This window comes from Cucurbita pepo, chromosome LG05 (assembly GCF_002806865.2).
Source record: "Cucurbita pepo subsp. pepo cultivar mu-cu-16 chromosome LG05, ASM280686v2, whole genome shotgun sequence".
NCBI classification, from domain to species: domain Eukaryota; kingdom Viridiplantae; phylum Streptophyta; class Magnoliopsida; order Cucurbitales; family Cucurbitaceae; genus Cucurbita; species Cucurbita pepo.
The window spans coordinates 444,064-459,472 of NC_036642.1; the positions used below are offsets into that span (position 1 = coordinate 444,064).

The following is a 15,409-nucleotide window of genomic DNA, read 5'->3' on the forward strand; positions in this document are numbered from 1 at the left end:
ATGAAACTTTTTAAAATATATTTAGGGTTTTCATACTTCTTAAGTATTTTTCATACATTACATCATTTTTTTTATGACTTTATTTCTAAATATTTGGTAAAATTTAGGATACGATTCTTTGTCCATATATTTTTAGTTTTTTAATAACTCTTTTCATATATATATATATATATATATATATATATATATATATATTAGCTTGTTATGAATTCTGTCCTATTGATTTATTTAGGTTTTCTATACATTTTCTTGAAAATTACTTTTTTAACCAACGGATCTCCGCTCAATTTTTCATACCTTATTTCTCGAAATTTCTTTTTTTTACGTGTTTTCCTGTCAAAATTAACAGCAATAGTTAGTCATAAAGTTACCCCAACACAAAATAAGAATAAAAAACAAAAATAGTAACCTTTTGAGGAAAAGCGATGAGGTAGCCGTATGTAGCCGTATGTAGCCGTATAAAAAAACGAGAACAGAGTTTTCTTCTCGAACTTTCTTTTTGTGATTTTTTTTCCTGTCAAAGATAGCACAACCACTAGCCATAATAACAATTAGTTGGAAAAATAAAAGTTAAAGCAAACATACTAAGAACACTATTCGTGCAAAGAAAGTTTTCATACCTTGTATTNCAAAATTATATCAATGCAAACCCCAATAATAAAAAGAGAAATTAAAATAATAATAATTAGTTATAATAAAAAGANCTGTCAACATTAACAGCAATAATTAGTTATAATAAAAAGAAAGTAAAAAAATAAAAAATAAAAAGAACTTAACCCAACAATAAGAATCAAAAGCAAAAATATATCCTATAATGGAGTAACCATGAGCAAAAATCGTGGGAATTTCTTTTATCTATCGAGCTTGGTGGAAGTAGAAGAGAAGAAGTCAGTTACAACGAAGGATTTTTTCCCCCTCTGTCCTATTGAACGTACTGGAACGAGATAGAAAAATAAAGGAAGGGAAACATAAACCTCTTCGTTTTTTTTCTTTTTTAGAGAAGAGACGCTAACGGTGAGAAAGTTCTTTGGATTTTTTAGGTTCTTCGCTTGGTTTTTCTAGAAGTGGAATGGAATGCACCTCTTTTTTAACCACCATTTTTAAGCCCCTGGCCGACGCTGACGCAACACTAACGTCCAGGAATTTCCAATGGGACACGTCTCTTTGAGAGACCCATTCCTATAGGGTGAGTCTTTCAAACTGATGTACTCCAATAATGACTAATCTNTTTTTTTTTTTTTTTTTTTTTTTTTTTTTTTTTTTTTTTTTTTTTTTTTTTTTTTTTTACAATATTTTTGCAAGCCACTCCTACTTTTCTAGGTAATCCGATATGGAGTATAGTTTTCGCAGGTACACGTGAGCTGTTCCCACAGAAGAAATCTTGCCTTTATTTGTTCGTCCATTGCCATTTTATCTCGGAGTTGTATTGGCTATTTGACTCACTTTTAGGGGATGACTTTTGGAATTACGAAAAAAAAAAAAAAGAAGAAGAAGCCAATTTAAACCCCATTTTTTCTGAAAGTTTTGAGGAAAATAAACTAAAGAAAGACTGAAGAAGTTCAGGATGTCACAACAGTTTTGAAGACTTCCCTACAACTTTTATTCTTCACACATCACTGTGCTTTGCATAATGTTCTCTTAAGTATTTGGAAGCTTTTTTTTTCCTCACTGGGAGATATCTGGCTTTAAGTTGATTTCTTATCAGCCATTCGTATTTCCTTACAGAGAAAGCTAACCAAGTAAGTTCACCAACACAAATTATTCATAAAGGCATACGGTAAAGAAAGCACAGGGAGTGTAAGAGAGAAATAAAACTAAGAAGGCAGATAACTATTATTTACTGGTTTTTTTTATTAACTCGGGATAGTATCTTCAACAGAACTTATCTTTCCAAAACTATCATAATGAATAAACTAACCAGTGTACATTCGAATCGAGTAACAACTAATAATAGTTCTATAAATGATGGAAAATCATTAAAGAATAACTTAGGCCTACAAGTAACTCAACTACTAAGAAAAAAAAAGATATCAAACTAATGAAAATTACTTCTCTAACGAATTTGACAAAATTAATAAGAAAAACGGGATGCATATAAGAAACTTGTTCGGCGACACTTATTTTGAATAAGAAATTTTAGAGAATATTACAAGCAGAGCAGAACTAATTGCACGTAACAACCAGTAAATGAACAAAATCCAAATACAGATCACAATGCTCTTAGGCGGAAGCAATTCAATTCTTGAATGTATATAACTTTAGGATCAATAATTTCTTTAACAAGACATTCATTAACTCCAAAGTATCACAATCAATTATAATGCATAAGAATGAGAGAATTTAGGAAGCACGACATCCAGAGAAGAATATGTACGCTAGCTGAGCTTACTTAAAGGTCAGAAAAGTATAGCAGAGTAAAAATCGTCAAAATACTTACCGAAAACTGTTGTTCAGGTAGCAATAAAATTCACGTATCAACATAAAACACCGCTGGCACGAGATCATTTTCAAAGCTCACCGTGGAAGGAGATTTGAACTCATAATAACAAGCACTACAGCAACACATACAGGATCTGAAATAAAAAGAACCGATAGAGATTCTGTTAATCATCGGATCATCGATATGAATCAACAATCAACTAAAACACCTAATCTAATACGATCGACGAACAATAAACCTTTTGATTATTAGGAATATGAGACTGAGTGATCGCGATCATTAGTTCATAATAAACGACTTGATTTCTTCTTCGACAAATCAAAATCGTAAAGTAATTAGGATTTATGAGAATAAGCGATCGCGATCATTAGTTCAATAAGAAAACTGTTTTCATTACGACTAATCGAGATCTAAACAACTAAGAATTATGAGACCGAGCAATCACGATCATTAGTTCAAACAATGATTTGGTTTCCACTTCGACTAATCAAATTCCTTCAGTAATTACGACTTATGAGACCTAACAAACACGATATGGAAATCTAATCACCGAAACATACCTGTGTTAGCTTACAGCATCGTAAGCCACCAATAATTCCGAACTCTAATATCATCATCCTCGCGTCAGAGCAACTTCAAGAACACGAAGCTTTCCCGCGTAAATTTAGTCTCGTTCGGTTTTCTTCAAACGCCTTCCCTCCTTTCTTCGCCTTTATATAGAGAAGCAGAAACCGTTCGTGATTTACATACAGACCCCCTAGTGGGCCAGCTTATGCTGCTATCAAATGGGCCGAAGTAGAAAACGGGTAGGCCCAAGTCCAATTCTTATAGGAATATCAACGAAAGAAGATGGTTTATTATTATTATTATCATCATCAACAAGTTGAATGGAAAAATACTTGACTTTCGTTGTAGCTCCATATTCTAATATTTTACACGTTTTCTTTTTACACAATAATAAAATAATAAAATGATAATTTCCATCAAAATAGTAACTTTTTTATTTATTTATATGGATGAAATGATTCTCATCTGGATAGCCGAAGTGAAAATATAAAAAAAGATGTCTCATGTCAATGGAGAGAATATTTCTTGTTTATAAACCAATTATCATTCCCTAAATTAGCTGGACTTTCATCCTCCAACACATACAAACCATATTAAAAACTACTTTTTTTTTAAGTGAGAATTAATTGTATTAAATTGAAATTTTTAAAATTAATTAAAACTAAATAGGGGCAAAGGGAAAATGTAATTATATATAATAGAGTAATTAAAAATTTTCAAATTTGTCAACTGCATTTGAGATTCGTAGTCTCTTCAATTTCTTGGATGGTTGGATCAATACTAATAGCCAATTTAGACAAGGTAGGAAGGACAAGAACACCGACACCCTACCAAATAATTTAGTTTTTTTTAATTAAAAATATATATTTTGAAGTTAAGAGATTAAAAGTTGGAATTTTCAGTTACATAAAAATAAAATTTGGCACAATGGTCGAAGCAGATAGAAACCCAACTGACGGCCAAGTATGGGAGCGAGCTTATCTTTCAATCAGACACCGCTAGCCAAAACTCAACCCAAGAACAAATCAAGAAAAGCTGAGCAAGCGGTATTTAATTAATACTCTAACAGAGCAACACAGGTTATTTTGCCAATGAAAAGCAATACCATTTCTGAAGGGAAAAAAACGATTTCAAATAATTATGGCTCGGTTCTGGTATATCATTCCGCTCAGATGAGCTTTAATGCTCCAAAAAGTGAAGCAATCACGACACTAAAATCTAAATGATTTGATTCGTGCACTGTTTTGAGAAGGAAAAAGTAGCCAACAAAATGAGAAATTTCAATCCAAAGAATTAAGAGAATTAGAGAGAAAAGCATGTAAGGAACTATGATATCTGTATAAGAAAACTATAAGCAAAGGACTGACCCGCTGCTTTGTATTTGAAGGACAGCCCTTTAACTGGATGGTGATTAAGCCTTCAATCTATAAAACGTCCCTGGCTTGATACAGGAAGCTGTTCTTTAGAAATTAAAACTTATCTGTGGAAATCATTAGGAATTTAATGATTTGTCTCTCTGCTCATTTTTCCATGAATTTTTTGCAGCGCCTGCAGATGTATCACCAGAATCCCCATCCTTTGGTTTGGAGAAGAAGGGATCCCATTCATGAGGTCCAACTTCCCGCTGCCCGTCTTCCAGTAACGCGTACTTCCAACTATTTTCCTCGATAAAATTTTTGTCTGTGTGTCCTTCAATAATATCTTTCCTCAACTTCGTAACCTTGTCGATAATGGCTTGCACCGAGACATCGAAAGCATCTTTCAAAGTCTCCAACTTAGAGCGTGGATCAGCGTATACCAATCTCGGAATCATACTGATTACCTCCTCCTGCATTAGCTTCAGCTGCTCAGGAGAAATTTGTGAAAGCCTTTCTTCTATGCTAACATTTCTCTTGCGGATATCGTCCTCTGGGATGAATACTGAATATCTTGTAAAATTCTTGGGGAGATGCCAAGTGTATTGGGTGTATGCTGACCCTGGATGGAAGAAGACGGGTATGCAGCCAGCTAGCATAGCGTCAAAGGCAGATCTTCGAGTATACGAGTCGCCCTGAGGTTGCAGGCAGAAAAGGGAGCTCTGAAACATCTGCATTATACTACTCGGAGAATGACACTTACTCTCACCAAAATCACATTCGAGTAGCTTGCAGACCTTAGAGTTCTTGCATTGATCAATAATCTGCCCTCTAATTGACTTGGGATTGTCAGGACGTGGAGCGCCAGCGAACGAGAACAGCCATTTGCGTTCTAGCTTTCTCATCCGATCCTGCCAGATAAACACATCATCATCCTTCGCTGGATGAAAATATGTTGGATATGGAATACCAAAATCATTGGCATTCCATGGGCTTGATTCAACCACAAGCATGGACATGTTCTTAGCAGCAGGTAAAAACAGAAGCTTATTTCCCCAATCTGTTTCTTCCTCAGAGAGCCGCCTGAAATCCCATGTGATTCTACCTGCAACAAGGAAGTGATCTCGACCACCCATAACGCCCCATTCGGGCCTTTTCTCAAGCCAGTCGACCAAGTCAAGTGAAGCTCTATCTCTAGTAGATATATTATATCCCCAAAGGTATCTCGCAATATCAAATCCAGCATAAAATGGTACAAAAAAAGCAGAAGCAATGGAAGAATCCTTGGTCAAACAATCATATTGCTTCATTCGATTACTGAAAATCACATCGACTGCAAATTGATTCGTCGCATACCACCCTGTATCTGAAAACACTCCTTCCACATTCTCAAGTGGTGGACCAAGCCCAGCGTTAGTTGTGAACTTGCACATATTTGTCCAAAGGCTTAGACTCTTACACTCCTTCAGCATATCCTCATTAAACCTAGAAGGAAGATCATGAACAAATATATACCTCCCACCGCATGGATCGCTCTTGTTTTCAACAGTTTTCAATGCTTTAACAAAAGGAAAATTCTGAACCTCAGGTTTGGCGGTGGACTTAGGCTGCTGCTGGTCTACAGGCTTTGTAGGCTCGCGGATTGATTTCACATCAACTTTCGTTGCGTCGACAACACGAGAAGGAGCAAATTTCCGGACCACCGGCAAGTTTACAGGTTTATCTTCGAGGCTTAATTTGATCGATTCATCAACAGCATGTCCTCCAAGCACAACAAAATGAAAGTACAACAATAGGATCCAGAAGAACGCCGACAATAACGCTAGAAAACAAAGCCGAGACTTCTGATTCTTCCCGGCTCCTCTGTCCATTTTTTCCGACGGGGCAATCACTACCGGTCGGCGTCTCATCGGATGGAATCATCCAATCCGGCTGCTTGCCAGGTCTCCATTTCGCAAGAATCGCTCACAAGACCGTCACCAAATCCCAAAATCCAGAAGAAAAAACACCATTACCTCGCTCGCCTACGATTTCCGATGCGAAAAAAACAACTGAAAATACTGTAGAACACAATACAAAAGGAAGGAAGAATTAGAAATAGCAGCCAGAGGATTCAAACAACGTGACGTAAATGTCGGACAATGCGATCGAATCTAGAGAGAGCGAAGACGCAACCCAATGGAACTTTGTACCAAGAGAAATCCCGAAACGCGAGGAATTATTAGATGCTTTGGTCGGTTGCATTACATTACTAAGCAAATCACAGAAATAATAACCAAATTGAAAAGAAATTGGAACGGATCTTCCAATAGGTACAGAAATAGCGGAAGAAAGATAGATATAGAGACTTACAGCGGAGACTGGATGATAATTTGAAGCGAAATTCTCTCGGATTCGCTCGGATTTCGAGATTTTTTTCTTATTTTGTGAGCTGTGCCAGTGAAACAGGGAGCGAATTGGCAAAGAAATGCAAGATAAATGGTGACGCCGTGAACTGAAAAGACTCCGCCCGCCGGTATTACACTATTGTCGGTAGTCGCTACGATTGCACCACGTGTCCGCCTGTGAAAATTTGATCCCATCCCCGGGAAATACGGTGCATGGCCGAAAGGGTTAAAAAGGGAAATTAAATAAATCGAAGCTTGTGCCAGATGCCAAGGTAAATTAGTACACGTGGAGTGCATTGATTGGATGAAACAAACCCTCACTCGGTTTGTGGGTCAGATCTGGTTGGACTGGTTGAATTATTTCTTCGATGTAAATATTTTCGATTCTTACCATAGTTGACAAAAGAAAAATCAACCCGCCGTTAAAATAATAGTTTTCAATTAACGAATAAATAAATTATTTTATTTTTTAATCTCTAAAAAAAAAGCATCTAAAACGTTGAATGGTTTAGCTTTTTGAATCTAAAGAGGGTCCCTTCTACCTCTTAATTAAGATTTTTAGACGCTCCGTTGGAAATGTACTCGAAATATTCCTTTTCTTAACATATTAAAAAAATATATTTTTATTTCACATAATTTATTTTGCCCAGTTTTATTTTTTATTTTTAAGGATTAAACTAGTGTAGGTCATATGATCACATGATGATGAAATTTGATTATCATTAGCTTAAACCACTTGATTAGTACAAACACTAGATGCCCATCCCATCGCTTTTACCCCGCAGAAATTATTAATTTATTACATAATATTAAGAATGTGTTTTCTATTATTAAATTATAATTTGTGGGTCAATTAACTTATTGATAAAATTGTTCCATTGGTTCTTTCCTATAAGTTAAACATAAATTTACAAAATACTCCAAAATTTGTTCTTTAAAAAAAAAATTATAAAATTAAATAAGTAGTCATTCATAATTTAAATTTAATGTTTACATTTTCTATTAAAAAAAAATTATTTTTATTTTTATTTATTTAAAATAGCTAATTTTTAAATTTATTAAAAATACCTCACTAAAGTTAAACGTATGAAAAATATATATATTAAAATGGAATAAAATGTAAAGTCGATGAACAAAAAATATTATTTAATATTGTATTTCTAGGGTTTATAGTCTCTCCTAAAAAAGTCAACCCACGAATTAAGACCACGACACAAAAATAAATATATACCAAAAAAAAAAAAAAACAAACAAACAAAATGGTAAATTGTTAGTGGTCCTTAATCTTAGTTATGAGGATTTTTGTGCATTAAAGTTACAGCTCTGCATGTTGGGAGAGCCATGTCTGCAGGTTTGTAATCATCCTATTTTATTAAATTTTGGTTGAGTGGGCTGCCACTACGTTCACAATATTATGTGTACACATTGTGGGGGTGACTTTCTTCACCTCATTAAAGTTTAATTAAGAACACGATGCCTAACTTTCAAACATTTTCATGAAAGTTTGTATTTGGTTCATCAATTTTCGATTTTTCATAAATATTTTATTTATATCATCTAATCAATTTTTATACCCTTCGATTATTCTCACGAAATAACTGTTTGACTTTATTATATTTAATTGTCGTGATAAATTTAAAGAACATTAAATCTTAAGTACGTGACCATTGTGATTTAAATTTAATATGTCTAAACTTTGTTATTACTTACATAGTTCTTATTAGCCGTTCTTAAGTAAATTTGTGTCAATGTTTGAAGATTCAAATTTTTTATCTTTTAATCCACAATGTAAGTTCAAATTGAATTGTCAAGACTCAATATTATAGTTAGCATGCTAGTTGGGTTGACCCTCCAACTATCCTTTTTCTTGGTATGCTTAACTACGACTCTTTGTTCTACCTAGTGGAGTACATGCACAACCCTAGGACTCAACGGTTAGGTTAGGTTGACTCTGGTCTCATTGGACACTCAATGAAAGGCTGGCATTCAATTACGTTCATCTTCTATGGGATTTTTAGCTGTTTATGTAACAAAAGTCTTTGAATCGAGAATTTAATGTGATGGCCCCTCCGGTGTCTTCCCTTCATTGCCTGACATGTACGAAGGAAGGAGTTGCTGGCATTTTTGGGGCAACCCATGAGATGGTTGATTGATCTTTTCATGCATATATCAGTCCAAAAATAATAGAGAAATATCAGAGAATGAGATGTATGTAAATAAAACATTGGATTAAGAAATGACATATGTGTTCATTTTGCAGGCAAAATGGACGTTGAATCATGCAATAACCTTCAAGCTGCATAAACACGCTTTTCTTGTGTTTTTTTCGATAAAATCTCGAATTTTGTTGAAATTAAGTAAACAAAAATAATGTTATCTCTAGTTAGATTTGTAAGTTTAATCTATATTTGTATTTAATAAATTTTTAGATTTAAAATGTACGTCTAAATTTTTTCTTAAAAAATATTAAATAAGACGCCATAATAAATCTACTCATATATGAAATTGAATTTTTCATAAGATATTACTGTTCGATGATAAAAGTATCACGTAGGCTAATTTAGGGAATAGTCATGGGTTTATAATAAAAAAATACTCTCTCCGCTCTCTGGGATGAGGCCTTTTGGATTTTCATGGGTTTATAATCAAAGAATACTCTCTCTATCTATCGGGTCCAAGAGCTAATGCTCAAGGTGGACAATATCATACCTTTTGGGGGAAAGAGCTTAGGCTCAAAGTGCCTTTTGGATAAGCCCAAGAGCTAATGCACAAACGGGACAATATCATACATTTTGGGAAAGCCCAAGAGCTTATGCTCAAAGTGGACGATATCATACCATTGACGAGACTTTTTGGGGAAGCCTAATATCATAACATTGATGAGGCCTTTTGAAAAGTCGAAGAGCTTATGTTCAAAGTAGATAATATCATAGTGGAGAATCATGTTCATCTAACAATTATATTCTCAATTATATATTTAAACGAGTTGAAATATAATAAAGCTTCTAAATTGAAAAAATTCACATTTTTTTACTTTTTAAAATTTATTTGTTCAATGAACTTGAACCTCAAAAAGGTTAAAATAATTAAATAATAAAAAAAAAGGGAATGTGAGCAGTTTAGTGAACAATAATTATAAACATATAATTCACATTGTAAGTAAAAAAATAATAAAATAAAATAAAACTTATGGTCATCTATCAATTCCACGTATTCATGCTGGGCTTGTTTTCCCGCCAGGTTACCGTACTTTCTACTGGCCCAAGGGCTCAGGCATAGGAGAGAGAGGCCCAAATGAAGCCAGCCGACTCATTTGCCGGTCCTCTTTACCATCCTCCTCGACGTGAGAGCTGTGCAATTTTCAGCGTTCGTTAATGGCGAAGGTATAGATCGATACAGGATATCGTGTTTAGGGTGAACAAGAAAAAGCTTCTTCGGAAGAATATGGAGGACGAGGCGGAGATATACGATGGCATCAGAGCTCAATTCCCTCTCACATTCGGGAAGCAATCGAAAGCTCAGACCTCTCTCGAAGCCATCCATAACACCACTCGTCGTAACACTTCAGCGACTGTTTCAGAAAAATCTTCTTCCGCTCAGGATAACAATGGTCTCCCTTCTATCTCTTCCTCCTCCAAAGCCTGGCTCAACTCACTTCGCACTTCCAAAAACCCTAATACACATGTTTCGGGCGATTCTGGACCTAGTGGGATCACGCGTGACGTTGACGATGGTCCGAGGATTGGCCCGCCTCGCCCGCCCACGGAGTTGAAATTGAAGGATGACAGCGATGACAACGATGATGATGATGATGCAATGGTTGGGCCTCCGCCGCCGCCGCCGCGTGGCGAGGGTTCGGATGATGATGAGGATGACGACGGGGAAATGATTGGACCACCACGTCCACCGCCGAGCTCGAATTTGGATGATTCGGATGTGGAGGAGGAAGAATATGAGGAGAATCGGTATCGAATTCCGCAGAGCAACGAGATTGTGCTCAAAGGACATACGAAGGTTTGAATTACCCTAATTTCACCCTATTCAGCTTCTTGTTAATTTGTTTAATGCCCAAAACCAAGGAAAGAATGAACTTATTGTGCATTTTAGTTGGCATCTCTAGATTTGGGGTATCAAAGTGTATAGGCTTGGCTTGTTTTCAATACCAAAGTAGCTTGAATTAGTCAAGTTGCTGAACTTGGGTTTTGTGGAAATAATTTTGTTCTCTGCCTATTCCTCACATTCACTAGCTCTGCTTGACTTCTGGATGAATTTAATGAACCATTTTGAGCCTCTTATAGCTGAAGTATGAGTGTAAATTGAAGATTGTTTTCTTTTCCAACCCCATTTAACTCTTTTGGTTTATATAGTTTTGGCAAGTGATTTCATTGAGCTTGCCAAAACTATAAGTCTTCAAGGACTTGCATTATGTTCAGAAGCATAGGAGTTTTAGGATGTTCTTTTTTAGTATCTTCTATTGGTTTTTCGGTAGGGTGATAGTACAAAAGATTCTGGAAAGATTAGAACATTAGCTCACTACAGCGTAGCTCAACAGGTCAAGGCGTATACCCTCGACTAAGAGGTCAAAGGTTCAAATCGCTCCACTCCATAGGTTATTAAGCTAAAAAATATTCGACCAGAAAATCTATTTTTTCTTTTCATTATTGACATTCCAGCAAAATCCTGACCAGATAGTTAATGATTGTTGACATTAGGAGTTCCTAGTTAATTGGGCCTTGTTTGATAACTTTCATGAAATTACCTCCGGAACACGAGCAATTATCAGCAAGAGAAATACAGAAAGACGAGAAAAGAAATAACATAGTGTTGTAGTGGTTCGGATTATGGAAGGGGCCTAGATTTTCATACATATTTACTTTTTAGCATGAGGTTTGGCTTTATGGTGGTAAACTGAAAGGTTATAAACTTGTATATTAATTTTGAATGATTTTTGACAGGTGGTTTCTGCTCTTGCTGTTGACCACACTGGGTCTAGAGTTCTTTCTGGTAGTTATGACTATACGGTACGTATGTATGACTTTCAAGGGATGAATTCTCGTTTGCAATCCTTCAGACAGCTGGAACCATTTGAAGGTCACCAAATTCGTAATCTTAGCTGGAGCCCATCTGCTGACCGCTTTTTGTGTGTGACGGGCTCAGCTCAAGCCAAGGTGCAGAATGAAGATTTTCAATTCTTGTACGAGCCTGTAGCTTATGGAAGTGTCTAGTATTTAACTAACGTTCTGGCATTTCAGATTTATGACCGTGATGGACTTACTCTAGGAGAGTTTATGAAGGGCGATATGTATATACGTGATCTCAAGAACACTAAAGGGCACATATCTGGACTGACTTGTGGAGAATGGCATCCTAAAAATAAAGAGACGATTCTGACATCATCAGAAGATGGATCCCTGCGAATATGGGATGTAAATGACTTCAAAAGTCAAAAGCAGGTTTTCATTTTTCTCTAACTATTTCTGTTTCATTCTTCCTTGCCATTGCCGATTTGTAATGTATGCTGCTGAGGGTGTGGAATGGATCAAGGCCTTTCATTTATGCTTGCGGTAAATCAATGTGTAGGTTATCAAACCAAAGTTGGCTAGGCCGGGAAGGATTCCAGTGACGACATGTGCTTGGGATCGTGAAGGAAAAAGCATCGTGGGTGGCATGGGTGATGGTTCTATTCAGGTCTCATTGATTTTCATCCCGATTCATTTCTCTTAGCACTTTACTTCAATGCTTCAAACTACATTTTAATTCTTGCTTCCCCCATATGGAGCTCTCTGCATTCTCGTCAGTTTTGTTCAATTTGTTTTAATTTCACTTTGCCATCATATGCATTATCATCCTTGCTCCATGTTTTTGCAGATATGGAACCTTAAGCCTGGATGGGGAAGCAGGCCAGACATACACGTTGAAAGTAGTCATTCGGACGATATCACTGCTCTTAAGTTTTCAAGTGATGGGACAATTTTACTGTCAAGAAGCCTTGATGGATCACTGAAGGTACGTCGTCAATGCATTTAGAAAATTCACTTTCACTTGTTTCTTTTTGTTCATTTAGCAACATCCTTCCTACTTATAATTGTATCCCGTTTCTCAGGTTTGGGATTTGCGCCAGATCAAAAAACCTCTCAAGGTGTTTGATGATCTCCCAAATAACTATGCCCAAACAAATATTGCATTTAGTCCTGATGAGCAACTCTTTCTGACTGGAACATCTGTCGAGAAAGAGAGCCAAACGGGCGGTCTGCTCTGCTTGTATGACAGGACAAAGCTGGAACTTGTTTCTAGGGTAGGAATATCTACTACTAGTGTTGTGCAGTGTGCTTGGCACTCAAAGCTAAATCAGGTAAGCTACTCATCATGTCGCATGAAATATTTATATTCGTATTATTTTATAGTTTAAAAACTTGCGGGGTGGGCTCCAACTCGAGCATAGTTGAACTAATTAAGGCATTGTACCTTCAACCAGAAAGTCAGAGTTTTAAATCTTCACCTTTACATGTGCTTGAAGATATATGTTTTAACCCGTGACCTAGAAGATATAGACATATCATCTTTTGGACTTCCAAGCACACTAAATATGATGTCATTGAAGCTTACTTTTGTTTGATTTCTTTATCGTGAAATTGATTTCATTCATGATTTCAAGATGTATTTAACCTAAATCTTTGCTGAACATCGGCAATCTGTCCCGATGAGTAATGGCATTTTTCCATGGTGAACTGCCATGTTCCATCCCCAATATAGCCCCAAAACATTGTCCTATGCATGGATGGTTGTACTGGGGACAATTTTCTAACATTTTAACGTTTGCACTCTGTATTTGTGTTGTGCCCGTGCTAGGTCGATGCCAATAGAGGATGTCGTGTTATTTAGTTTAAGATCTTTTCTACTCTGCAAGTTGTAACAATGCTATTTATTTTTATTTTTTTGTCAAGATATTTGCTACTACTGGAGACAAAAGCCAGGGAGGAACTCACATATTGTATGATCCAACACTAAGTGAGAGAGGAGCTCTAGTTTGTGTTGCCCGTGCACCAAGGAAAAAATCTGTTGATGATTTTGAGGCCAAACCTGTTATTCACAACCCGCATGCCCTGCCTTTATTTAGAGACGCACCGAGCCGAAAGCGACAGCGTGAGAAGATACTCAAGGACCCACTTAAGTCTCATAAACCCGAACTCCCGATTACTGGACCAGGCTTCGGAGGAAGGGTTGGTGTTACCCAAGGAAGCTTATTAACCCAGTATCTTATGAAGGTAACTGTCATTCATTTTTCTTCAACTCAAAACACAGCCTTTTGTACTCTGTTTGCTGTTGGAACTGGGAATGAATTGATTGTCTTGCATCATTATAGCAAGGAGGCATGATTAAGGAGACATGGATGGAGGAAGATCCAAGAGAAGCCATTCTGAAGTATGCTGATGTTGCAGCAAAGGATCCAAAGTTCATTGCACCCGCGTATTCGCATACTCAGCCTGAACCTGTTTTTGCGAAGTCCGATTCCGAGGAGGAAGATAAATGATCTTATGTAATGCTTCTTCTCCTTGGGTTTGCTTGGCAGCTGTTGGGAGATGAAAAATTGAAGATGGTTGACTGCTGCAGATCGTTCGGCTCACGACGGTTCGAGCTTTGCCAGTCCCAGGTTCGATTTGATATAACAGCCTACTGTTAACAAGCAGTAGGAATTTAGGGTTGTTTCATTTTTAACTGTTGTAAGAAATGAGATACAGAAAGAGTGTATTCCTTGTGTACATTATTTGTGCAACACCATTGTCGTAGCTAAAAATATACAAGTTTGAGATGAATTTTTAAATGGTGATAGTTTTTTTTTATCTAATTTAAAGTATTTGGTTAAAAGTGAGTTTGAAAATTCTATAAATAATTTGAAAACACAAATATTTTTATTTTTATTTTTTATGCATAGTAAAATCATAATTTTGAGTTTCTTGTATTATATTGAAGTAGTTTTTTTCAATAATTTCTCCTAAAATGGATATACAGTAATAATCTCGGGTTTGAATTTTTAACCTTGATATTTACTTTTTATTATAAAAAAATATGATGTAATATTATACAAACGAAATGATAACACTCTATCCATCTTTACATGGAAGAGTATAAAATCACTTGATTGTGATCTCCCACATTAGTTGGGAAGGAGAACGAAACACTCTTTATAAGGGTGTGAAAACCTTTCCCTAATAAAAACGTCTTAAAGCTTTGAGGGGAAGCCCGAAAGGGAATAGACTATTTGACGAGACTATTCCCCAAGGGGTAGACACGAGACCACATCAATTGGAGAAAGGAATAAGTGCCACCAAAGAAGCTGCCCTCAGTGAGTGGATTGTGATATCCCACGTTGGTTGGGAGGAAGACTGATATCCCACCGAAACACCCTTCTATTTCAAAAAGAATATGTATATTTGTGACAATTGCTTCTACCAGTTGAATTTTGTTTAAGACGTGTAGTTGCATAACTAAGAATTGGGAACTCGTAATTTAGCTAACCATTACAAAATTTACCATATTTTGAGAAGCTTCCTGTCCAAAATTTGTGCCAATTGCTTCTACCAGATGACAGCTTCAAAGATGGGAGTCCGGAGTTACTTGTTATACTGGCACCTCCTATGATCGGGGATCTCAGCTTCCTT

The 15,409-nt window shown here is 36.2% G+C and overlaps 2 protein-coding genes and 1 long non-coding RNA gene across 3 annotated transcripts; 1 reads left to right on the top strand and 2 right to left on the bottom strand.

Moving 5' to 3' along the window:
• Positions 1-2,437: 2,437 nt before the first annotated feature.
• Positions 2,438-3,102, bottom strand: LOC111796234. Its single transcript, XR_002815309.1, has 2 exons — positions 3,001-3,102; positions 2,438-2,573 (listed from the first exon to the last, which is right to left on the bottom strand). It is a non-coding gene; the product is annotated as an uncharacterized LOC111796234 (long non-coding RNA).
• A 1,033-nt stretch (positions 3,103-4,135) lies between these two features.
• On the bottom strand, positions 4,136-6,862 carry LOC111795949 (xyloglucan galactosyltransferase MUR3-like). Its single transcript, XM_023678593.1, has 2 exons — positions 6,715-6,862; positions 4,136-6,422 (listed from the first exon to the last, which is right to left on the bottom strand). The coding sequence occupies exon 2, from the start codon at positions 6,270-6,272 to the stop codon at positions 4,500-4,502; it is 1,773 nt and encodes a 590-aa protein (XP_023534361.1). The 5' UTR covers positions 6,273-6,422; positions 6,715-6,862; the 3' UTR covers positions 4,136-4,499.
• Positions 6,863-10,059: 3,197 nt separating this feature from the next.
• LOC111795462 (WD repeat-containing protein 70) lies at positions 10,060-14,571 on the top strand. Its single transcript, XM_023677903.1, has 8 exons — positions 10,060-10,763; positions 11,705-11,917; positions 12,002-12,202; positions 12,330-12,437; positions 12,618-12,755; positions 12,853-13,101; positions 13,694-14,014; positions 14,113-14,571. The coding sequence occupies exons 1-8, from the start codon at positions 10,194-10,196 to the stop codon at positions 14,278-14,280; spliced, it is 1,968 nt and encodes a 655-aa protein (XP_023533671.1). The 5' UTR covers positions 10,060-10,193; the 3' UTR covers positions 14,281-14,571.
• The last annotated feature ends 838 nt before the right edge of the window (positions 14,572-15,409 follow it).